The 26,096-nt window shown below is 35.7% G+C and overlaps 1 protein-coding gene across 4 annotated transcripts in view; it reads right to left on the bottom strand.

Annotated features, from left to right (window-relative positions):
* The window catches only part of DPH6 (diphthamine biosynthesis 6), a 210,120-nt gene that overhangs the window by 56,312 nt on the left and 127,712 nt on the right, over nucleotides 1-26,096 (bottom strand). For all 4 annotated transcript variants that reach the window (XM_037395503.1, XM_037395504.1, XM_037395505.1 and 1 more), the window contains one exon: nucleotides 7,194-7,436. In XM_037395503.1, the coding sequence (XP_037251400.1) occupies nucleotides 7,194-7,436 (243 nt within the window). The remainder of the gene's footprint in view (nucleotides 1-7,193; nucleotides 7,437-26,096) is intronic.

The following is a 26,096-nucleotide window of genomic DNA, read 5'->3' as shown; positions in this document are numbered from 1 at the left end:
ACAAAAGCTTTGTTTAATCTGAACACAGGGGAAATGAAATACACTAGGCACGAGATGAAAGACCCACTGCCACTGTGCTATTTGAATGCACTGCGTGTTCTTAACATGGGCCATAAAAGAAGCCTAGTTTAATATATCAAACTGTGGAACATTCGAAATAGCATCTAGTAGCAAAATAAATGTTATAAACCTGATGAGACAAAAAAGGGAAATAGAAACATGTATTTTCTTCCTACTGAACTTTTGATAGGCATAGGTACTGGCTGGTGGCAATGTTTTTCAAAAATACTTAGTTTTCTTCTGGTAATATTACCAATTATATTAATTAACCTATGTGAGATTTCACTGCAATGTATATGTAGCAGGGTTCTAATCTATCATTTATACCTTTATAATATTCATGCATGTCTACTCCTCAGATTTTAACTATTCTGTCCAAGAAACTGGTAAAGGAGACCAATTAAATTAGTATTACCTATACTGTTATCTATAGGACACAGAATTTACAATACTACTTGGAAATATAACAATTGTATTAAACATAGATATTAACTAATACATATAGTAAAATATACAAAAACCCACAAAACCATGTACATGAATATTATAAACATCTGTCCAGGATGGTGAAAAAGTACATATCCTCTCAGAAATCTAGTGGGTTTTTATATTCCTTTTAAGTTTTATGGTAATATTCCCCATAGGTAAAGAGGACATGAAACCTCTGTCCAATCCTTTGCAGCAAGAAAAACCTTCAACTTCCACCATCTGAGCATAAGCTACTTCTGTTCTACATAGGATAGAGTGTCAGAGAATGCATGAATTTTATTAAAATTCGTGACAGTCTGTATACGACAAATACTACAGTCATGGCTGAACAATGCAACTGACTGCTGTGTTACAGATGCGTGACGCCATTCTAACTGACTGCCATGAAAACATAATAATTACTCCAGAAAACCACTGCATGTAGCTAGACAGCTTCTGGTTCAGGATTTAGCTTGTTTATGACTTGGGACCTGTGCATTATTTGCGGGGCGATGTGGGAAGACACCGGATAGTACTAATGGTATTTACAGGATTGTCAAAGGAGGCATATTGTGGGGGCTCCCTAGAATGGGCCAAGTGCCCCTAGATGACTGCTCTTAGATATTTTTTTAAAAAATCCTAGTTCAGGCTCATTTACATCTTTTGACATCTAAACAGTTTGTAAATCTGGCCCCAAAGGTTTAAATTTAGATACTTAAAGTTGGCATCAAGTTACCAGAGTGCTGAAATAAGCAACAAACCCATTCACGATACATATCAGATAAAACATTGTGAATCTTTTTTTCATCACTTCTGCGTTACATGCTATTAAGACACACACTGTCAAAAACCCGACTGGCATTCCTGGCAGAAAGTAAGTCAACTGTAGCACTCTTTGCTGGATTTGAAAGAATCATGGGATCACAGCCACTCATCCTGAATGCTTATCATAAAAAAAGGAAAGCTTCTGTCAGAAGAAGGTGGGCTAGAGAACTTTTAAAGTTTGTAGTACATTTGCTCAGGAATTTATTGGAGGGAGAGGACCAGATAACTAATGCCAAAATGCAAGCTGTGTTACAAAAGCCAAAAGACACATTTTTTCGTGTCACAGGAAGTATTTTATCAGGTAGATTCTTCATTACTGAGGATGGAAAATACAGTGGCAGCTGCATAATAAAATAACCCAGAGTGGAACTGATCTATAATATCATCACCTGCAGAAAAAAATAGTATGTATAAAACAAATGGCCAAAGCAAAAGATATGCTAATAATAAGCTAATGGTCTTAGAGCTATTAATATATCATGCATTTACATTAAATATTGTCTTTTAATGCAAGCCTGTCTTCTATTCTTAACAAAATACACTGTTTTCACTGTTTCAAAATCTCCTTTCACCAATATTTTGGGTACACTTACAAATACAGGCAATTCTAAACTTTGTGTGGGTAACAAAACATTGTGTACTAAATATACCACAGTATTTCCCCATACATTTTTCTTTTATAACAAAGAAATCAGAGGTATCATTTCAGATAGTTCTGGAAAACTGCCTCCGGGTTTTGTATACGCCATCAAATCAAAATAAGAACCGAAACTTATTTTTATCATTCAGTCACGTTTATCAAGAACTATATTTCAAAAGCAGAAAATGGCCTCCAAGTTTTTCTGTAAGTTAATGTGCTCTTAACGCAAAGAAAAAAATGAATTAATAGTACTTTGCCATTGGATTATACATTTGAACAGCAAGAGCCCAAACCAGTATCTATTACACAGTTTATCAAAATAGATACATTTTATTGGCCTAGCTATACCAAATATTGCTGGGGATTAGCAAGATGTAAAAAGAATAAAACACAACAGTGAAACAAGCTGGAATGGCTGAAATCTTGAGACAGTACAGCATGTTTCTTCTTTGTATTGGTGGGTGGGGATAACAAAAGAAAGCAATAAGCAGGCATTCAGAGGTAGAATAAAAAAATGTAATCGTGATCTTGTCCATCTCAGTTAGTCTAGTGCAGCCTGTTGTACAGACAGAAGTACAATCCGCCACTTGAAATATTCTAACAAAGTACTGCAGGGATGGTTCTGCATGGAAAGACCATGGGGAGAGGGAAAAGAAGGCAGGGGGTTGACTCAGCTCCCAACTAAATATAGCGGGAGTACTGTCTAAATGATACAACTCAACCCCTACTGAATAAAGTGCATACACAAAGTAAATTAATAAAATTTTGCAGGCACAGTCACTGCTATATCATTATACAATAGTTATTTGGAATATTTCCATCTATCAATAATGCCATCTGTCCCGCCCAATACAAATGGACTACAACCCATCTGGCTTATTTTTTTCTATTGATTACTCTGCTGTATGAGTTAGCAAAACTGCTTATAAAATCATCATATTACATGACACTGTCATTAAAAGATGTGAAGTAAAGAAAAACACAAGATGAGACTTAATTGGAAAACTGTCAGTTCTTCTTCCAGAAAGTTTTAGCAATGCTATAAGCCTTTTTTTTTTTTTTCCTACTTAAAAAAAAATATATTTTAAAAAAGCTCTAAATGCTAACTACTGGATTAGGCACAAACTGTTCCACCACACAATTGTTACTACTTCTGACTAGTTATGTTAAAGAAGCTCCCTAAATGCATCTCCTCAAGAGTGTCAAAATATCCCAAAGCATGCGAGGGAATCACAAAAGAAACTGTGGAAAGAGTGTAACTTAAAAATAGGGTGGGGGGAAGCTGCTGATGGCTGGCATTGTATTTGTTAATTACAATTATTTTTGCTAGGTTTTGGCTTTGATTGTTTGTTTGTATAATTCTCTTTATGCTATTTTTGCAGCCGCTGTTTTTTCTAACTATTGCTTCCCTCAACTAGATTTTAATTTCTACAACTGCAGCCTGTTTTTGCTTTTGATTTTAATCACTGCTTCCCTTAACTATATTTTAATTTCTCCAACACCCACTACTTAACAACAGCGCAGCCTTATCCATCTGCGGAACTTAAATGCTTACTTTAGCTCCCTCGCTCTAGATCTCAGTTCCTACGATAAACTTTTAGTTTTAACAAAGGAAATCTGTCTTGCGTATGTTCAAAATGTTAATGCAAAAATCTTTTTGTTAGCCCGGTGTTTTTTTTTAAGTGACACCCCAGTGGGGCTGCTTTCTTGTCATTCCCTCCCCGCTACTATTTTCTTTCTGCTGCAGTCTTCCACCCCTCCACCAGATTTCTGTTTTCTCTGTCACTCTGAATGGCTTTTCCAATGACACTATGACTCAAAGGGACACAGGAAGGAAGAAGAATGAGGAGCAAGGTCTGGATTCCAGCTCTAAGGACACAACCCTTGATGACTGTGGGTAACTAGAGTCCAGGGAGGCAATGCCCAGGGTTATACTGGAGGGGTGAGGCTGCAGGGAACAGTGCTGGGAGCACAGATACCGAGCTGCCATCTCAAGTGAGGGAAATCAGGGTGACTGCAGTGGAAATGAGTAGTGTAGGAAGCAAGGAATGATGCTGGAATAAGGAAGGGGCCAGAGGCTGGGTGACTGAAACAAGCTAGAAGTTGCTAGGGGTCCAGCCTGCTTACTATTTCCCCCCTCTCTTACAATCCCCTCCCATTCTTGATGCTCACTAGAGCCACTCCTCTGGTAATCAGTGAAATAATTTGGTTATTCTGAAACATACTCAATTTATCTTTCTCTTCATAATTAAAGAAATTCCTAAAATACAACTATTACTGCCAATATGTCAAGAAGTCCTCTAAAGTCCAGGTGTGTCTGACCCTGTGGTCTTATCTCAAATGAAGCTTTGATCAACATCCTGTCTTAGAAATAAACCTTTTGTGTTATATAAACACATCCAGAGAACAGTTCTCACACTTGTCTTTATATTATGTTCGGTTATGGCCAATTTGTTTGTGCCCTAAAGAATTTATACAACCCTTTTTGTGCTTTACAGACTACTGACATCAAATATGTAGAATGATTCAGCTGAAGTTGCTGAACAGTATTATTTATGTAGAGGATATTTACCAGACATCACTATACAACAGAACGCTCACACTTTTTTTGGTGCTCTAAAAAAAACCTTTGGCAGTTTTGATGCATGTAATTTAGTCACTGTTAAATACAAATAGCTCAATCTTAATATACCACCATGTTGCTATTAAATAGAGAACATTCAACAGAACAGAAATGTAGTCTAAAACCTGTGTTTAAGACATAATTAGTTCTATGGCTTATGATGTATAGTTTACAAGAAACAAGTTCTGAGATGCATTGTTTTGTTTGCACAAACCCCATCCTTTTTCCATGGATGACAGAAGCAGAACAATTTCAATTGAGACACCATTCATTCTTATTAAGTAATCTGTAGGTTGCTGCTGATTCAGGCCTTTGGACACTGTTGGAAATACAGTTCAAGAATAATGAAATACTTTTGGTTTGGCTGACTTAGTTTACTTGAAGAAAACAGAGCATTATTTGAAGTCATGGTATCTGACAGAACTGTCTGTTGTAGTAAAAAATAAAACCACTCAAGGGTTATGCTACTTAGACTCTTAAGCACAATGCCTTTAGAGTAAAACTACCATGTTCTGGCTTCCACAGAGAAAGGCACTATCTTACAGCACCCAACAGGCTGCTCCAAAGAAAGTTTTAAGATATGGAAAAACTATAATTTCACTGGCTCTATGGAATAAACGAGGGAGAAGTACAATCGCCATACCATTTATCAGTCATTTCACAAAGTTCTTCCAAATTTCAAACTTCACTGTTTTCCTTATTCTGAGAGTAAAGGAACAATTCTCCTAATACCATGCCAGCTAATGCTTCTCCTCCAATAAAAAAATCTCTATTTCCATTAACAGGACCATTGTATTTTCAGGGCAGGACAATTCCTCCCTCTGGTTCCTTGTAACAGAAGGGTCTGAAACATCTTTTTCTCTGCTCTGCTGTGTAGGCAAACCCTCGTCAATCAAAAAAGTATGCATAGCCTGAGGAAAAATTCAGTTTCTCTGTCTGAACCTCCTATTGCCAAAATTATAGAGAAAATGGAACATCTGGCTGCTAATAACATCTCTTTCCCACTGATATTTTAATTTTTTCCAAAGCATTTTTAGATTGTGTTGTAGCACACACTACATCATCTGCTAATATTTTTTTGCTCTTTCTGATACTGTCATTAATGAGTATGATCTGATAAGATCTGATAAGCACAGCATAAGACTGACAAACATCCTCTAGGATTGCTTGGTGCTCCTCTAGGATATTTTTTCTTAAACATTCCTGAAAAGTGTTAGGCATCTAACTCCTCATGGAAGTAAGTGTAGGCAGCAATCCATTTTTAAGCTATGGCTTGAACAATCAAAAAGTGACATGAGCCAGATATTAGTAATAGCTCTAAAGCAAGCAACCTCATCAGTGTTTTTCACATAGCTGAGAAAGTACTGCCTAGTCATCTCAGTAAGAAGAAGAAACCAAAGACTCAATGAAGAGTAGCTGGTACATGTATTAACTATAGGAGACCTAAAAGATTCTATCTGGAAAAAGGAAAAGTTTCAAAGAACTGGCAGCCACTACCAATCTGCCCTCAAATCCTACATATGTAAAGCAGGTAGGCTTTGTGGTCATGGTGCATGGTACTAACCAGTCACACAGCAAAAACTTGAACTGCATTAAAAAATCTGAACTGAATTCAGATTCAATACACTGGGTCTCGAGGGGTAGTAAACACTATTTAAGAGGGTCTTTTATTCATAAATCAAGGTGGAATGTGTAAGCGTCTAAGTAAAGCCTACAACTCTACTCAGAAAGAGAAATGCCTAGTGCAAAGACTGAAAGTGAAGGCAAACAGGAGGAAAGTTTCAGATACATTTTTCCATCTTCTACGGCAATGTTAACATATACTATGCTTCCAAGCCATGTATTTCCCTGAGAAACCATAATAATTAGTTATATTAAATTATACAGCAATTATGCAGTTACTAGTTTTTTTACTCATTTATGGAGCAGTTATGTTTTATTTACAATATTTGTGGCTTTTTAATGCTTGCAGGGTGTTCCATGGTTATTTAAGAAAAGTGGTACATACATAACAGAAATGATTATGGTATTGTTATAAATCACTGTGCAAATTATTATGCTGTTAGAGATAATCTAGGGTCAAGCAATAGACAGGCACACCCTGATCTGGTCTTAAAAGTTCAGTTGAATAATAAGCAATAATAAGCACTAAACTGCTAAACTCAGTTGTCATGACAATATTGCTTGTAAGAAAGAGTGGGGAAAAAACCTCAGCAGAACAACTCACAAAAAGTTGGAAGTAAAACGCCCAGTTCTTATTATGCAAAAATATATGGGCAGAGGAATTCAAATAAGGTATTGTTCACATTTTTGTTGGAGGAACTGACTGCTCTTTAACATACTGCTTTGGGGAATTAAGGCAAAGTTAGTGATGAATATAACTTTCTATTAAGCAATTTTCTTTCTCAATTGTGCACAACCATTTATGAGCCAGAACAAACAGCTCAATCAAACCTTATTGTATCAGTTTTACTTGAACCCCTTGGAAATGTACTGAGAAAATTCTGATATTACTACAAGACTTAGAGAGGGGAAAAAAAGACAACCCAGAAAAAAGAAAATGCGTATCACAACTACCTTTTTACATTCTCTCAACTTCTTCTGCCATATAGAGCGAGCGATAGGAATGTGCTTCCTGTCAGTTACATAGCAGCTGGCTGTGATCGCGTGGTGGAGCGCAGTCTTTTGTTTCATAGCTTGAAGAACTCGCTCAACATGACGGAGGGAAACCATGGCCTCAGCCCATATGCCACCGCTAACAAGCTGCATCGTGCAAGGTACCAGAGCAATCTGTCCAGCACAGTAGAGAACATCTCCAACCTAGAAGAAAGGAAGAATAAGTACGTAAGACTCTGGGAGTGTATAGAAGGCAAGGGAAGCACTTTTTTTTCAGGTAGTTTCTTTCAACAGTACTGTTCTTTGACATCATTTGTCACAAATGAAGCAAACATGCCTGTGTGAAGACAGTTTCATAGGGAATTTAACTACAATATAGAAACAAAGTACTACAATAAAATTTAACCTAACAGTTAAAACAAGGATGTATGTGTCAGCTCCAAACAGTAGCATCTGATGTTACTCTCCGTTACAGATGCTGGATCACACTGATGCCCCAACATAGTTAAATATTCTTGCTTTCTGATTTGGAGTGATGATGCACGCTATCTTTGGTTCAGTGCTATTTTTTTAAAACTTCCAAGTCTTAAGTTAGCTCTGTTTTACATAAGAATATGTAAGAAAGTATAAGTATATATCTGTAATGTCTTCAGTAAACTAGTTTAAAAATACCATAAAAATAATACTTGCAGAACAACTAAAAGACTGTGCATGAAGAAAGTCATGATAATCCACCAGAAGGCAAAAGGAAATTGCAGATTGAAAATAAAATGCAGAAGAGTGCCACTTGACCAAAGAGATGCACTCATCTTTTGAAAATGGAATTAAATGGGTGGCTAGATATACCATCAACATATGTTTTAAGTTGAACTGCAATGCAATTACTTTGGGCTGAGTTTCTAAAGTCTTCCTGGCAACACTCTGAAGACCTACTTTTTTTAATAGCAGCCAGCAAAGGAAACTATTTATTCTTACTATTCAGACATCTCAAACATTTATTATAAAATCTTAATGTAAATATCAAAACTTTTCATCCTCTTATGCTGCACTTCACTAGAAAGTCTGTATATTTCCTGATCAGTGAAGCAGTAAATTTTATTCAATATCAAAAGAAAACTAAGTATAGAAGTGGGAAGTAAGGTGGGTGTAAACAGCTTTGAAGTCAGCACAGGAAGCATTTTGCTAGGAATAAAGAGAAGGAAAAAATGGACTGTGCAAGGAATCTTTAGGAAGAATTTTGCAGAACTTACCGTATAAACTGTAAAAATTCCTCAGAATTAAGAATAATTAAAAAAGAAATCTGTCCTAGAAGACATGGCAATCAAACCATGTGACAGACCCATATGCAACTCCAAATCTGTCCTCATAACTGTCTGTGTCTCACAAAAGACTCACACATGTAACTATTGGAAAAGTATCTTATACAATTTGGCATACAAGTTCTATGATTAGCAGCTGAAGAGGGGGAGGAGGCAGAGAGGAAACATATCAACTGCCACCCATCTACTATTTAAATTGTTTTAAATATCTGAAATATTGTTTTGATAATGCTATATATAATCCTGAATTTGGAAAAAAATATGTAAGTAATATTTTGGTTTATAAGAACAAATGGTCTTTTTTTTTTTTTTTTTTTTTTTTTACAGTGCTATTTTAAAATATGTGCCATTGAACAAGGGAGTCCAGCCAGCTACGAAGTGGCATACTGACAAGATGAGAAACAAATTCAGAAAGATATGATTCAGAGGGGCACAGGTTTGTTTTTAAAGCAAGCCATTCATTTTCACCTCTTGAAAGTGAAATCCATGCATCAGTAAAAAACTCCAATACAGGTAGTTCATACTTCTGCAGAAAAAAAATCACACTGGCAATATTTCTTCCCTTTTTGCCTGTTGGGCTGCTGGTTTTCCATGCATCACCCATGTTAATTATTAGGTAGACAGAAGAGCTGTTCAACCAGTTCACTTCCCCTATTCTTGAACAGATTGTTTGAGACATAATATGAATACTAATTAACGATAAAGTATCTGTCAGTGTTTTGAAATACGGACCCGGATTGCACGTTCTTAAAGTATCCTGGATAGTTCTGATACAATTAGCCCCACTGGTCATAAGAAGGTCAAAAAAAAATCTGAAGTATTTGAGCAAAATTGGCACTGCTTTTGGCTTAGATTCAGTGGGAATTTTGCAGAGTTCTCCAAAAACAATTTAAAAAATCCCTCTGTTCCTAACATACTTGTTTGTGTCTTAAGATGTAATTAACAGAAAAACAGTGTTCCTAACGTGCCACCATGTTACAGAGGGGTGGATACAAGGGGGAACGAGGGCAAAACGAGTCAAAACACGGCCACAGGTTTGCAGCAATTGTGTTTCAGGAGAATGTAAGTTAGGGTAAGGGAAGGAGGAGGGATGTTTCTCTTCCTCTTTCCCAGTGACTTGGTCTTGAAAAGCAAGCATAAATAAACAATCAGCAGGGACAAAACAGCAAACCGGTACAAACACCGTTTTAGCAGATTTCAAGAGGTTGTCTCCAGAATGTTTGAAGCATCATATTCAAAACTGTTAGTAGAATAAAAAGCATTTAAAATGGGGAAGACATCATAGTATCCTGTTCACAGTACTGAAATCTTACAACAGGAGATGTCACAATGTATGGTGTTATTCCCTGTGTTGTGAAAGTGTTCTGCAAAACCCTGCTAGAACCTTGCAACAGTTTATCTTTTTGGAGCATCTACAAGGCTAACAGAAGATCTTTCAGGCTATAGATTCACAGTGTATCAAGTCTAGAGGACCTGCATATCCAGTGAACTCAGCATAGAAACAAAACTACAATATAATGGATGTGTATTTATACACTAGATGTCTCAGCTTACACTGATGATTTAATTTTCACTGCAGCCCATACACGTATTTCCAGTGCTAAAACTTCATTAATGATTTGACAAACCTAAAATAAATAGACTTGTACTGCTGTGCTGGTTAAGGCTGGGGTAGAGTTAATTTTCTTCATAGTAGCTAGTATGGGGCTGTTTTGGATTTTTACTGAAAACAGTGTTGATAACACAGGGATGTTTTTGATATTGCTGAGCAGCGCTCACACAGAGCCAGGGGCTCTTCTGCTCCTCACCCCACCACACCAGTGAGGGGCTGGGGGGGCACAAGGAGCTGGGAGGGGGCACAGCCGGGACAGCTGGCCCCAACTGACCAGAGGGGTATCCCAGGCCACGTGATGTCATGCTCGGCATGTGAAGCTGGGGGAAGGAGGAAAGTGAGACATTCGGAGTGATGGTGTTTGTCTACCCAAGTAACCCTCAATCATGATGGAGCCCGGCTTTCCTGGAGATGGCTGAAGGTCTGCCTGCTGATGGGAAGTGGTGAATGAATTCCTTGTTTTGCTTTGCCTATTAAACTGTCTTTATCTCAACACACGAGTTTTCTCACCTCTGCTCTTCTGACTCTCTCCCCCATCCCAGCTGGGGGGAGTGAGAGAGCAGCGCGTGGTGCTTAGTTGCCAGCTGAGGTTAAACCATAACAACTGCTGAGATGCTCACTTGTACCAATTTATTTCCAATATATCCCCACAACAGTAAAGAGTTTATAAATAGGACCTCATGCAACTCGACATTTCTTCCCTTTTTTTCATTTGTATCACTGCAAGTTAAATGAAAGGTGAGTCTTAATAAGCTAACATAATAGTTCAGCAACTGTTTTGCACAGTTAGCACAACTGTAAATAATCAAGGGAATGCAGTAGACAATCAGAACCTCAGAGTATGCAATCCATACCCTACAGATAGGAACAATAAGCTCTTATTTGAGAGTTATGACTTTTCGTGGTATAGCTATGCTACAGGAATTAAGTGTAATATAGACCTAGATCACAGCTAATACAGAGGGAAGACAGTATAGTAGCAAATTATTATTTTATTTCACCTGGTTTTTTTTAAGTTGCATTCATTTTTCAGGGAGGCAGAAGGAAAGGATCTATGGTACCATGGAAAGGAAAATTTAGAAGAACTTTTGGTGCTACTTTGAACTGTTCTATCCCCAAAAAAGTTTTTAACAGTACTTTAAGTTACCAAAAGGACACAACATATCTCCCATAAAATATAATTCAGGAAAAGAAAGAATAAGAACAACAGACTTAAATGGACATAAGAACAAATTAGACATAAGCTGCTAATTAGCAAGAGAAAGCTGTAATTATTGCTACTTAGAAAGAAACAGAAGAAAGAGGATACCTGTAGATATACACTGAGTTTTGTTTTGTTTTGGTTTTTTAATGAAAGGCCAACAGCAACTACAGAAACTTTACGAAACATTTCCTGCTGGTATTATTAAACTTGCTAGGGATTAGCTGGCATAATACAAAAACTGCAGGGATCTTCCAATGGAGAGATTTCAGCCATTCACCCCCAGGTATTTAGGCCAATGTTAATAGTTGCACCATATGAACAAATGTGTGTTTCTTGGAAAGGATGGAGTCAATATGCAATCAGCCAAATCTTTGTTACAAATGCAGTTTGGTGTCTGAGTGACTGCTGCCCTTTAAGAGGTCAGGGTGTACAAAAGATTCAATGACCCCTTGACCTGACAGTGAAATAACCCACCATTATGTTCAGCCAGTGTAAATAAGCATAACTGACAACGCACTAATAGGCTGCCTCTGGTCAGCCATGTGTACCTCTGACCTTAATGAAGACCTAAATCAATTAATACTTCAGGCAATAAAGACCTCTGGCTGATTAAGTTAGATAGAAATCATCTTTTCTAACGGGATTACAGCTGTAAGGTGGTGAACTTTTTATTTAATGTATGATAATCCTTTCTTCCTAGGGCCCTCTTATTTTAGCTAATGACGTTACAATTACTTCTTGCAATGTGAAATCTTTTATTCAACTACCTAGTGTGAATAAAGTTTTAAAGGTACCGTTTAGACCACAGTAATTGAAAAGCTTTGAGTTCACACTATGAACACAAATTGTATCTGACTAACGTGGTTCTAATACACCACAACCTTCAATATAATTCTAGTTTTTCTTGAACTGTTACAAATTTGTAGTCTGAAAATTCCATAAATGAGTTGATCACACACAGTTTAGTTTGACACAGGCTTTCTTTTGAGAAAATGTGTACAGTTATCAGCTAAAAGAAGAAGGATATACTCCTAAATGAAAAATATGTTATGATTATCTTTGACTAAAGAAAATTGACACTAGTAAGAATCCACGTATAACTTAACACAATGCTTGCATATCGTACTCAAAACTCCAGAACTTCCTTTTAAATAAAATAATACTTTTTCCTAAATAGGTCAAAGAGTTTAATTAATCAATAGTATATTATTTCTATCTTATTGAAATAGCTCTAACATTTTGACAATTTTCAGAGATTTAGAACTCAGTTTTCAAATGCTGTGATTCCACTTGCTAACCCTCATTTTGGGATGGAGCTTCATGTGTTTCAAAATCTAATCAATCACCTAAGCCATGAGACTATGAAACACTCACCTTTTTGCGTTGTTCTTCATATTAAAGTTTTTTTATCAAAGTGTGATTTAAATTTTTCTCTTTGAACATTTATATTTGTGGGTTTAAAATTCACAGGACATACTTATCAAGAACCGAAATAAAATACTGCCATTTCATGGATGCTAAACTAGGCTTATACATTTTTTTTTTAATCTGCAGTTTAACAAAATTTAAATACACCATCCCACAAAGTCATATTTGACACTGAGCACAGTGTCATAATGCTATCAACACACATAAAACTCGTGCATTTCCAAATTGGAAATTACACTAAAGAGAAGTTTCATGTCATGCAGTATGCTAGACTGAGCAGCCCAAAACCTGGCAGTTCTTTAAAGAGGCTATTAACTCGACAATGCACCTGAAAAAGCCACAATATTAATTGTTATGAATACTACATCAACTTCAAAATACTATGTCTGAATACCTCCTAGTCATATTCTATGCTGCCCAACTGTAAATATCTCTGCAATCCTCTAAAAATCAAATAATTCAAATTGAGCCTTTAGACTGTGCTGTATTTACAGCAGGAAATCTCATATAATACATCCTGGAAGGTCTGTAGTACCTTGAGGTTTAACAAAATGCTATATGCACAGACTTGCGAGGGACGATCAGATCAGAAAGCTTAAGAGAAGGTAAGGTTCAGCTTGAAAACCTTTTTTAAAAAACTGTTCTGTCCTATCACAGAAAATTGTAGTATTTGCATACATATTTTTGGCAATGTGTTGGTTATATTTAAATCGTGATCACTGCCAAATCAATTTTATTCTGCTCTACAACTGATGGAAATAAAAACCACACACTTCTGATTTACAGAAGACAAAGATTCAGAAACTGATTTTTTTCACGAAAAACCCACCCCAAAAGCTGTCATTCACATTCCAAGGGAGTATGAGACACAAAACAAAAATAAACCTAGCTTTTAAAGTCAGCATCTAGGAAAGGTTCCAATACAGTGGGTAAAAAAGGCTTGCCATCTAATACATCTGTGTGGGCATGGCAGCGAGGCTGAGTCTTCTCCAGGACACTCATTTTGGTCCACTTGGAATCTCCAATACACAGAGAGGAAATTAAGAAAATGGAGGGAAAATATTCTTGACTTACTATGTATATTTTGGCCAATGTCCTGTACTGGCATACAGGGCACATATTGTTCCTTTATGGAAAATTACAGTAGACAGTTCAAAGACTTAATTACCATAGAGTATAAACTCTTCTCCACACCCTAAAGGATGTTTTTTCCTAAATAAGAAAGAGCAGCCTCCCTACCTGAAAAAGAGCAAGCTAACAAGAGTATTAATCTTTGATGCATTTCTTCCTTGGGACAGTGGAATTCTAGTCTTCATAACTATAAATCTGTCACCTTTTACAAAGCCTATCATTTACTCTCAAGCTTAAAAAAAAAAAATAAAATCACAAGTTCTCCCACAACCACATTAGCAAAATCTGCCAACTGTGAAAAACTGCAGAATACTCAGCTTTATGAAAATACCTTATCTAAAAGATGGAGTAAAACCAACACCCTGATTATCATTTACTCATTTCTTATTCATATCACTTTGAATAAAGGTGCCAAACAAAACAAATAATAATAATAAAAAAGAACTAAGATTAGTCTATTCCAGAACAGTTGGAGTTGGGATGGGGAATAAGAGATCTAATCAAATCCATATTTACCAAGAAAAGTAAAGGCATATTTCAGGTTCCAGAAAAACAAGGTGGAAAAGATTAATACCTAAAAGTGTAAAGTGATGCAAATGACTCAATGTGGACATGGACTATTGAGGAATGGATACCACATTTTTCGAAAATGCATACTATACCCACCACGACTGATCGTGTTTTTTAATTAATTATATATACCTAGGTAAGGGAGGATAATGGTTGTAATTCACTTGGACTCTTAAAATATCTGATACAGCATATTTGGAAATTATTTTTAACTCTCCTAATTATAAATGCTGTTAACTAGCTGATAGTCTGTAAGGAGAGAGTAATGAAAAAGCCAATGTACTGAAGCGGGGTGCCGTAGGGATTGGTATTAGGCCTGATTTTGTTTAACATCTTCATTAAGTCAATGGAAGAACGGATTAACAGCATGGTAATGAAACCCACAGAGGATACTAAATTACAATGTGCATCAGTAGAAATAATAAAAATGGACACAGTTTTTTGAAATAAAAGCAGGAAATAAGAAAATGAGACTTAACATAGGAGAAATGAAAACTCATGCTAGAACATATGGCAAAAATTTTTTGAAATACAGATATTCATAACAAGGGAGAAAACTTGACTGCATAAGTGCTGAACAGTTTATATCAAATCGTAACTGCTCGTTACTAGAAGCAATTTCAGTATAGGACAAAAGAAGATAAGAGTCTCTGTTCTCATGAAACAGGTCTAATTAATCAGATCTACCAAATAATTGTTCAAGGATAAGTAACAGCTGCCCTTGGCTAATGAAAAGAGTGAAGTTTTCTACAACGTCAGAAACTGATAGTATGCCCTTTAGGAAAGGTATGATTTCCATATTGCAAAATGAATGCTGTAAAAGATCAGGTGATAATCAAAGTTTCAGATGATTATTCAGAGCCGGTAAGTACTTTTTTCCAGAAATTTTTACATTTCATCATCAACACTGATTTTTGGTTTACAGGCTAGCATAGCTGCATTCAAAGTATGAAAAGCATTTTAATCTTCCAGGGTAAAGATATAAAAATTCCAAAAACACTTTTTTAACCCCACGTTAAATGGAGACTGTCTAAACCTTACATGAGGTTACATAAACATTCATTTGAGGTTCTGGCACGGTTCATTTGTGCATTTGCTATTTATGACTATTATCCTACATTTATTTTGATAAGGATATCTTTACAATATATCAGCATTCTTTCTTTGTCCTTTCTGTATTAAAAAAATAATAATATATATGACTAGTATTTTCACATGACATTCCTCCCTTCTTGATTTCTACATTTTTCTCTATCTATGCTTACAGTTTCAGTGGACTGGAGAGCATATATAATAGGAGAGAGAGGTTACAAGGTAATTGTATCCACACACACTATATATAAAGGAAGATAATGAAAAAAGATAGTGTGATGTGATATCCTTATATTCCTGTACGTGCTTATAGATTACAGCCTGTGTCTCTACTTGTATCCTTAAACATACAATCTACTCAGAAAGGGATTGCATAATATCCTTCTCACATTAACTGAAGTTTCTACTGAGAATGGCCACTTACAGTAAACTAAATCACCAGTTAAAATCACTGCAGTGATAAAGCAGTTCAAGAACGCAAAGCAGAAATTTCTAGGTTGAAGCTTTACTAACAGTAATGGTGCTACTGCTGAAGGCTGCACCACTGTTCCAGAATACAGCAGCCAGGGAGAATCAAGATTGCAGTCATTAAAGCCTCTGAAGAGTGGGTTTTTTCCATTCTTACCTGTCTTTACAGTCTTTACTCATGCCAACTGTCAAATAGGTTAGTGTGATTATAAACAGATGAGGGACAGCTAGGCAGAGAAAATACTCTGCATTGAAAGGTGAAAGCTGTTCATCACATGACAGTAATTCACAGTGTATGAAACACATTAACACCGTGACATTCTATTCTTACAGAAAAGATTTCATTCCCAGCCATCACTTGGCTTAATATTCTTACCCAAAATATGCTTTTCATGAATGTCACTGGCTACTTTAAGATACTGGTTTGCAATAAATGGGAGTCAGGAAAGAAACACTTCCATAAAACAAGAGTGAGTTAACTGAAAAGAGTTAACTGTAATAACAGCATTAAGCTAAAAGTGATCGTTCTCATTCTAGCCATATAGTAGTTTCGTACTTTACCTGTCCTCTATGTAAACCCAGTCTCACATGGATTTTACTTATATCTATGACTACCATAATAATAATCAACATTAAAGCACTTTACTATATGTTAAAGATTATTTAGTGCGGAAGTACAACTAATAATAGACATCTCTCAGTGGAATTGAAACTTATTCATGCAACTAGATGTACATGCACAGTACACATAACAGTAATGCATCTAGAATATAACACACAATATACAGTATTTATCACAATCTTTTACCTATTTATTCATATTATAGTGACAATACTTCCTTATATAACAGCATAACTTTCTCTGGGGATGCAACTTCCAATGCAAAAATACAAGTCAAGTTCTGATTATACATATAGAAACCGAAACTTGCAACAAAGATCCACAAATACACCTAATATTCTTGGCCAAACTAATGCCATATTATGTTTTCTGCATCATAAATTAAATCAAACTTAACAAAGAGATGCATTTGGGTATTAGGAACCCCACGGTATCAGCTGCAAAATCTGGCTGTACAGGCAGAGTCCATAGTTAAAATTCTGAATTCTGAGCAGTTAAGACATGACCCAACCTATAAACTTAATGAAATTATAAATTGACAGTGACAATGTATTATACATTCTCATATAATATGAAATACCATGTTCATGAAGTGCAATTCAAGAAAAAAAAATGCATTAGGAAATAACACGCTTGTTACATGCATGCAATTGCCTATCCTGAAGTCTAGACTCCTAACAGTTAGAACAAAATAAAATGAATGGATATTAGAGAAAGACAGCAACAATCTGAGAAATACTCTAAATATACTCATCCAAACACATTTTCACAACTTTTATTTGCTGTACCCTTAAACGTGGTGATGCAAGTCGAGTCGGACTTAAAAGAAACACAATGTCTGCGTGGCTGGGTTCGGACAAAATGGCCTTTATTGTTTATACAAACTATTTATATATCTTAGACAGTGCAGGTGTTAGACCCTGATAGGTTTTTGTGTCCTCCTTCTTGCTTGCCATTTGCTGTTGCTGTAGGTGCCCGTATGCTGCGGTTCTAAGTTCTGATACTTCACATCCTGTTTACATACCTGACAATTTGTGGCTGACTTAAAGGTACACGGCTAAGTCTTTGAAGTCAACTAACTTATCTGCAGACCCGCTGCAGACCCCGACACTTAAACACTGACCTTTTATCAGAATTGCACTATGGACAACATCCCAATGTAAAATATCACTAAATTCCCAAATGTGCAATCAGGCAGATTTGACTATGTACTTTTCAGAGGCCACATTTTCTCTTTAGATTGGCAACACTTTATGACAAGAATTTACTTACTGACTAAGTAGTAACATGTAGCATTTAAAAATCAAGTTTCTGCAACAAATTATATTTTAATCCTGTGTAGTGATTGGACTGTAAGTGTATTCTAATTATATTTTGTGCTGTAATACATATTCATTTGAGTATGGAATTAGAATCTTGTATTACACATTTTCTTGATTTTTTGTAGGTTTAGGTTGGTTTTTTTTTTTGTTTGAGTTTTTTTTGTACATTCACCTTATTGTTTTCTTGTAATATTTATTTTCATAGAATTGTCTAGATGGTTTAAAGGGATAAAAGTTAGGAACTGGAAATCGCAGTATATTGACAGTATATTAGTAACTGATAGATTACTAATAAAATATGTAGCTTGTGTTCTGCCAACCAAGCTGCAATCATGTTTCTATCCATCTTAGATCATAAAGTGAGGTCAAGAATCAGTGCTTGCAAACTTACCATGTGCTTAGCCTTTTTATTTGCATTATTAAGAAAAGTAGTTATTTTGGCTAGTAAAATCTAATTGCAGAGTCAAGCCCTTTGATATAAAAATGGGTACAAAGCAAAGTGTTGAAGTTAAAAGGGGGTAAATAAGAGGAAGGAAGGGGCAGAATGCAGTAAGGAATAATCCTGTAATCAGGTTAATCAGCTGCAATATTGCCAAGACCCAGGTTCAATCCCTTTGGCCTTTTCCTTTTATCCAGTAATGGCAGTGCTGTTGCGGCAATGGGCAGTCCAGAAAGCACACCTCTCAGTGTCTCCTACTGGCACTGTTCTAATTTGTTTAAATAAACTAATGCTCTTGGACCAAGACTCTGTTCTGTTTCTTGATAAATGTCTTAATCAGGATGCTAGAAGTTAACATAGGATGGAAAGATCCCTCTGACAAAAAATATTACTAAGGATCTTACAATGAAGGTTAAACCAAAATTGACACATATCCAATTATGATTTCTACCTTGGTAATCCAACATTATCAAAAAGAAATGACCTACTGAAATTCCAACTACTATGAGATGGCCATTCTTACCTTCTAGCTTTCTGAAATGCTGAGCATTTAGCAATACTAAAGATATTTAACATAGAATAAGCCTTATGCTACAGAACATTTAGACTGATGATCCTGTACGAACATGAATTTTGTGAAATATTTAGGCTACTTCAAAATAAGTGAGATGATAAAATGGAAATCATGTGGAGAAGGTAGATTTAATTACATTTTTGAAAATAAAATAATAATACTTACAGAAGCCTAATGTGAACACGAGATGTGATCACAAAGTTCTCTTTGAAGTATAATGGTTGAAACTTACTTAAGCATAGAAACAATGAATTAGAAACAGTACCAATGACATTGCTGTCAGAAAATCTTTGAACTTTTTATTTGAATTTTATAAATAACCAATAGAGTACCTCTTCAAAAACAGAGGCTGTATCAAAGTCTACAAATTATGCTGAGAATAGTTTCAACATCTAATTCTGCTTTTTGAGCTTAGAAAAATTATAGATGCTTCACTGAAACCATGACCTCGTATGATAATATGAAGGTCTAATATTTTGTTCATTCAGCCTACCAGAAAGATCTAATTATCAGCTAAACAGTGCACATGTGGTATCTGAAAAATAACAAAAATGTCAAAATTTCCAATGATGGAATATTTTTGTATAAATTTTATGTTCTACTTACATGACATGTAAGATTGAAGTTGCATGACTTGACTGTTCATCTATCAGTTTTAAGTAATGTTTTAGGGTTTTGTGATGCGATTGTTTTTAGTTGTTAAAAAAAGTTTGGCCTAAATTCAATCAGCAAGAATTATTTGTAATGAAGTCCAGTGAAGTATAGTTAACACACAGCACCTTTCAACATGCGATTCCTGAGTTTCACAGGACATTTCACAGCATTTAACTCCAGACCTCTCAGGGTTTCTGCCCTTCAGGCATGAAGGAGTTAAATCTTATAGCTCTTCAATAGAAACAATTACATGCTGTTGCAGAAAAATATCACATGTTGATAGTGAATAATTAAATGCTCAAACCAAAGAGAAATGAACTATTTCTGTGATGTATGTTTTGAACTTCTAATAGCTAGTCTGATTCTTCAGAATAATAGCTGTGTTAGAATCTGTGTTAGAAGGGCACTAAGAAGGCACTAAGAAGGGTATGAAAGAATAATGCATAAAATATGAAGAAAGGTAGAGAAAGAGAGTAATTCCAATGGATATTTTTATTTGTTGTTTGTAAGGTTAACTCAGTGCCATGGACATTATTGTAAAGGAATGTTATTCACTGTACACCCTGGCCTTGTAAAGTGATACAATGCTTTGATTTTGTGCAAAATTTAGTAGAAGCAAAAACTGCACCTTGCAGGATTAGGTTCTGGATGCAGAACAAGAGAATGGTGAATTCCAAATGAAATAAGCCCTTTAAACCACCATGAGAACAATATATCAGCTCAACACCATCCCAACACAGGAAATTGAGAGTTAACCAGTGTACCCAATTTGAAATAATCTGCTACAGGGATCTGGTTTGATAGACCTTTGAAGGTCTTCAAAACTCTCACTAATATGTTATTCTCTAAAAAATATTCCCATAATTCTGCTGTCTCCCATCATTCCTTGCCTCGAGATTCATCTGTCAACTTTGATGCATCTTTAAAAGTACCCCTCCAAGCCTAAAAACCATGACTACAGACCACAGAAGAGAACTCTTTGCTTTGAAACTATCTGATCAATCAGAAGATCATTTACCTGCAAGCATTATTTGGTGAAGCTAAAGCGGCACATCAACCAGCAGCATCTGAAGGCTGAGGCAGCAAAACGTCAACAACAAATTGTCATTGGCATTCCATTTATGAACCTTCAAACAGCATCAGATCTTTTCCATGGGAAACCAGATCAGGTCAGACTGGAGCTGAATATTTCTTAACAAGCTAACCATCAAAAGAACTTACGTTTTGAATAAAAAGGCTATCATTTGTTGATTTGAATATCAAAGGGATCCACTGCAAACTCCCAGTCTAGAAAAACCTCCCTAAGCTACACCAGACAGGTGTTTAATAATCTATTATTAAGGCACTATTTTAGGTTACTCAGAATCATAAAAAATAGCTGTAACTGTGAAGCTGCAAATGGGACTGCACAAAGAAATGAATGCTATTAACATACTATTAACAATTCAAAAGAATGAGTTGACATACCAATCAAACTTGTTAATTGACTGTCAATGGCCTGTCCCTGAATATACAACATGACTGCATTATATATTTCAAATGCTGACAGGAAGACAGTTTCATTTGCATTAACTTCATAAACTGATCAACAACCAAACTGCCACATACATTTATAATGGGAAGCTGAATCATTTCAATATTCATGCAGCTCTGTAATTGTAAATTAGGTACTGGCAAACAATACAATACTGTACGTACTCTAAAACATCCTAAATTTCTCTGACCTACTTTCTTTTTTATTTTAAAAGAGCAGTGGAGAAAAGTTGTCTCTTACAGAGATGATTATTACTTTAATTTATGGTTCATGCCTTAGGCAAAATTTGTTTGCAACCTAGTTTGCAACCTTAGTTTATAACTCTACTCTAGATGCATAACTGGTCTGCAATATATGAGGCATGCAAGGTGATGTAAAATTTTTCTTGCTTCAGTTCTGTGAAATGTAAATACCATTAAAATACAGAGCAAATCTGTAAAAAAAAGTGAATGAAAATCTGTACTATTTCCCTGCTATGACACAAAACAGATGTCAGCACTGAAACCACTGAAACTTCCTAATTAGACACTGAAACATGTAATTTAAAGTGGAAAGTATTGTTCTTGCACATTCTTCCCTAAAGTATTGTTCTTGCACATTCTTCCCTACGTCCTAGAATTTATTGCCCTCAGAGGTCCTGTCTATATAAAGTATGTGTCCTAAAAATATCTTGTAATTACACCCATTCAGTTTCATTGGGAAAGACAGTGATAGCCGCCGAAATGGCTGTGATAGTGCTGCCATTTTAGCCAAATGGTTAGTCAGACATACTCTGAGCAAAGTCACAAATCATAGGAGTGGAGAGCAGAAGTGCTTGTGGCTCTTCCATATTTCTGCACATATTTATCAATCCAGTGGAAATGACCAAGGGCTGGTAATAGCAGGAAAACGACAGAAAAAATTCCCAATGCAAGACACAGGCCAACATTCGTCACATTTCTCATTTAGGGTCTCCTTCTGCAACACTTACTGTCTTGCACGTCTGCTTACTAAACAATACAGTTCTAGCTAAGATAACAGAGAAGCCTTCAAATGTTATTAGTGACGCTCTATATTAGTATCTATTTGTATGCTTGAACCATATAGGGTAGATATAAAAGAAGAAATTCAGTTTTATTTGTTCACGAAGTCTTATAGGCATATTTATCACTGTTTATATAGAAATAATAATATCTCATTCACTTTGAGAATCAGAGAAATGAAGCTAAGCAGAAATGTTGCAAATTAGGATTAAGTTATGAGGGTCTGGAAGTGTTCCACTGAAGGCTAGGTAGTAATTGATGGGAAATTCTGAAGCTGTCAGGTCAGTCACATTCCCTCTATATCTGTATGACCTGGAGGAAGTATAAGCAACTTTTAAATGTCTCAACTGTAAATGCACGTTGTCTTCTTCCCCCCTCTTTTATTATTACTACTTTCATCCTGTCAATCCAGCAGTCACTTCCCTGGCTTTAAAGTTATTGCTAGAAGAGCCAAGCACTATACACTAGCATAACCATACAGATATCACATAAATGTCCAATAAATCTGCACTCATGACAATCTTCTCCTACATTTCCTTTCAGATAGAGAATATCATAGGACAATTTCTCTGCTATATATGTGAGCTGCTATATTTTAGACTTTATTATTTGTAGTATAGATGTAAGACTGAGAAGCAAAAAATATTCATATTTATTGTTCTAGGAATGGCAACTGAAGAGTAGAAAGGCTAACAAACAGAAATAGAAAACCTTTAGAAAAGCTGAATATAGTGGAGCCACTGGGGTGATGGCAGTCCCAAACCATCCTAACTGGTAATCATGAAAGATTACTTATACTACAAACTAGATATTAGCTTTGATATCTTCCTTGAAGTATAAGCTGAGTAACTGTCATACTGAATAGCATTTTATGATGGGTACTGCTAAGTTCTTACACTGACAAAACACAGAACATTCTTTCAGGTAATCAATGTAATATAAGCAGTATGTGATTAAAAGCATTTAAGACATGAAAAGTGTCAAGGTAAAGAACAGCTCATTACTCAAAGGATGTGGTGTCTATAAAACCAGCCATCTTAGGAGGAGCTGGTCATTTATTACTCGTGCTATTAGTAACACACAACCACAGTGAATTCAGTAATTCAGGCTCCAGGATTTATAAACTTTGATCATAAAATATATACATATATACAGCTGAAATATATGCACATATACATATTACTGTAACAGAAATGATGTGACGGATGTTCATGTTTCAAAAAGAGACTTGATTAATTTTAAGAAGCTACAGTTTGTCTGCACTGCATCAAAATCAACATTTGAAATAGTCACATTCTAATTTACTTAAATACACATCATCAACAAATTTTTCAAATTTTCACTATCTTAGCTGAAATCTTCCTGACTCTCCAATAGCCTGTGGCCAGCATAGCTTTCCTAGGTGAGGATAAAAACTCTGTCCTTGAGAAGAATGAAACTTTCAATCATGCAGATAAAGTCCCATCCTTGTGGGAAATGGTGCTTTCTTGGAGATCAGCATGAGACTAGAGAAATAATTTGGACGCAAAACTTGATTCTCACAAAAGTCATGATCATTATCTTTTAATTGGAAGACAGGCTTCTCAAACATTATGGACATTTTATAAGACAAAAAAAGGATTAAGTCAAACACTTCCAAACAGCACAGAGCTGCAGGTATACCGTTTCTTTTGGAAGAGGATGGTGAGTACAAGAAATGTGTAACCAGTGTCTGTGCTGAATGCATTACTGTCAGCTGCTCGGTGATTAACGGCAAGATCAGGACTTGTATTATACCGTACTGCAGAGGTAGAAGGGTTCAAGCAACTAATCCCATTCCTAGTTCATAACTGAACAATGAGCAGCTTAACACAAACCTGTCTGTATTTGCTGGTTTTATACAGAAAAAGTGAGAAGAACAAATAAAAAATGTATTGTAACTTACTGAGAAAATATTCAGTGGATTAGATGCCTAACAAAACTATTCTCGCTTGCATTACAGTCCTGTTTCCATTCCCACAGAAGAAACGTTATTTTGAGATTTGCTTTAGTCTGAATCACTATTATAATTCTTTAAAATACAGTAAGTAAAAATTTAATTTAAATGGTTCACCCAGATGGATTGAAAAGAAGAAAATATTAAAGAGGTCAGATGTTCCATATTTCTAAGCATTTGTGCAAAATCAGTGCTTGTTTCGTGTGGGAAAGTACAACAATATTAACACTGGCTTATATGTACATCTTGCATACAAGTGCCAAGGAGAATGCAACAGGAAAAAGAAGCAATTTCATAAATCTAGAATATACCTTGTATTAAATATATAGCTCTAAAATTAGTCTAATTGTTAAGAAACTATAGGAGCAGCATAACCAGGAAGGTAATTTATTGATTTCAACTTTAGTTTTAGTATTACGATACAGGGAGATATATAAACAAATACTCACATATACATAATATTAACATACCAGAGATGAAAACTGAAGCACTGATTGGGAGATACCAGAAATCAGGTTAGATATATCTGTATTTGATAATAAGTGAAATATAGTTGCATTTACATTTGAGAAGATAAACCTGAATCTATTTTCAGAATGTTAAGTTATGACAAACATATTAAACCAATCAACATTAACAAACTAAAGTGATTTTCTGAAATTCTCAACAACTATGGGAACAATGTATTTCATCCCAGGAGTTTTTTTTTTCTTTATTTCTCAGGCATTTTAAAGGGTAAACTTGAGAGAATGAATGTTTTGTAACCCAGAAAACTCACCATCGTCCAGTCTTTACCTAATGTCTACATTTCATTTAAGGAATTCAAAATGATTGCTAACTTTTCAGAATTTAGGAAAAAAAATAACCTTGCAGATTCGTTACTGTTACAAAGAAGAAAGCTGGAACTTCACACAATGTGAGCTGCAGACAGACTTGACTGAGATTCTTTAGGCATTTCCTCAAACACAGAATAAGATCTGACAGATTGCTTCACGTGAGGGAAAGGCCCAGAAAGAAAATGTTAAAATGTCTGGCAAACGTTTAGTAACCTATCCATTTAAAGATTATTCAAAGCTTTTCCATCCCACTAGCAGAAGACTGCTGCTACGGTCTCCAGAGGACTCAGTCCCAAATAAACATACCTTATTATAAATCTCTTTTTAACTTTATGTGCTCTTTGTCCAAGGGCTGAAATCAATGTAATAACTCCAGAAATTATACACATTTGATATTGTTTGTCAAAGCCCAATTTAGCATGACTAGAATTCACTTATCTACCAAGAAAATTACAACAAAATTAAACCAGCAGGAAACAATGTGTCTCATCTAAGCATTTGTCACAGAATAGCTGCAACATTTGTAAGCCACATTAGTTGCACGACCCCAACATAAGAAAAAGTAAATCAAACATTTTTCAGTAACACATTTGCAGTTAGTCTAATATATCATTTACTACACTCATCCCAGCTTTCACAGGAATCTCATCCTGTTCAATTGTCATCATTATAATTACCCCCTTTCCACAGAGGCAAGGAACTGGCACGTATGCAGAGAAGTAAACAGCAGCCTCTTCTGCTGGTGGATTAGGCTCAGCATTGCCAGTCTTGTTTATTGGGTATTTGACCTTCACAGGAGCAGTTCTCAGGTGCCCCTTAATGACAGAAAAATCTTGTTAACTAATTTAAAGCTTTTAATGCCCAATTTTCTAAAGCAGGAATGTCACTGCAATTTCTTCATTTGATACATTCATGACTTTTACTGCCATGAAATTAGACTGTTGTAGAAGTCTAGCATGTTACAGATTTCAAAGTGGCATTGATCTGCTGTATCAGCTCTGATCAACCTCAGATTGCTAAGGCAGGAAGAGGGCTTCTTTCTCCTCTACACGCTAAGAGGGT

This window comes from Falco rusticolus, chromosome 7 (genome assembly GCF_015220075.1).
Source record: "Falco rusticolus isolate bFalRus1 chromosome 7, bFalRus1.pri, whole genome shotgun sequence".
NCBI lineage: Eukaryota > Metazoa > Chordata > Aves > Falconiformes > Falconidae > Falco > Falco rusticolus.
Note: the sequence above shows the minus strand (reverse complement) of the source record. Positions and strands in the feature narration are given on the sequence as shown.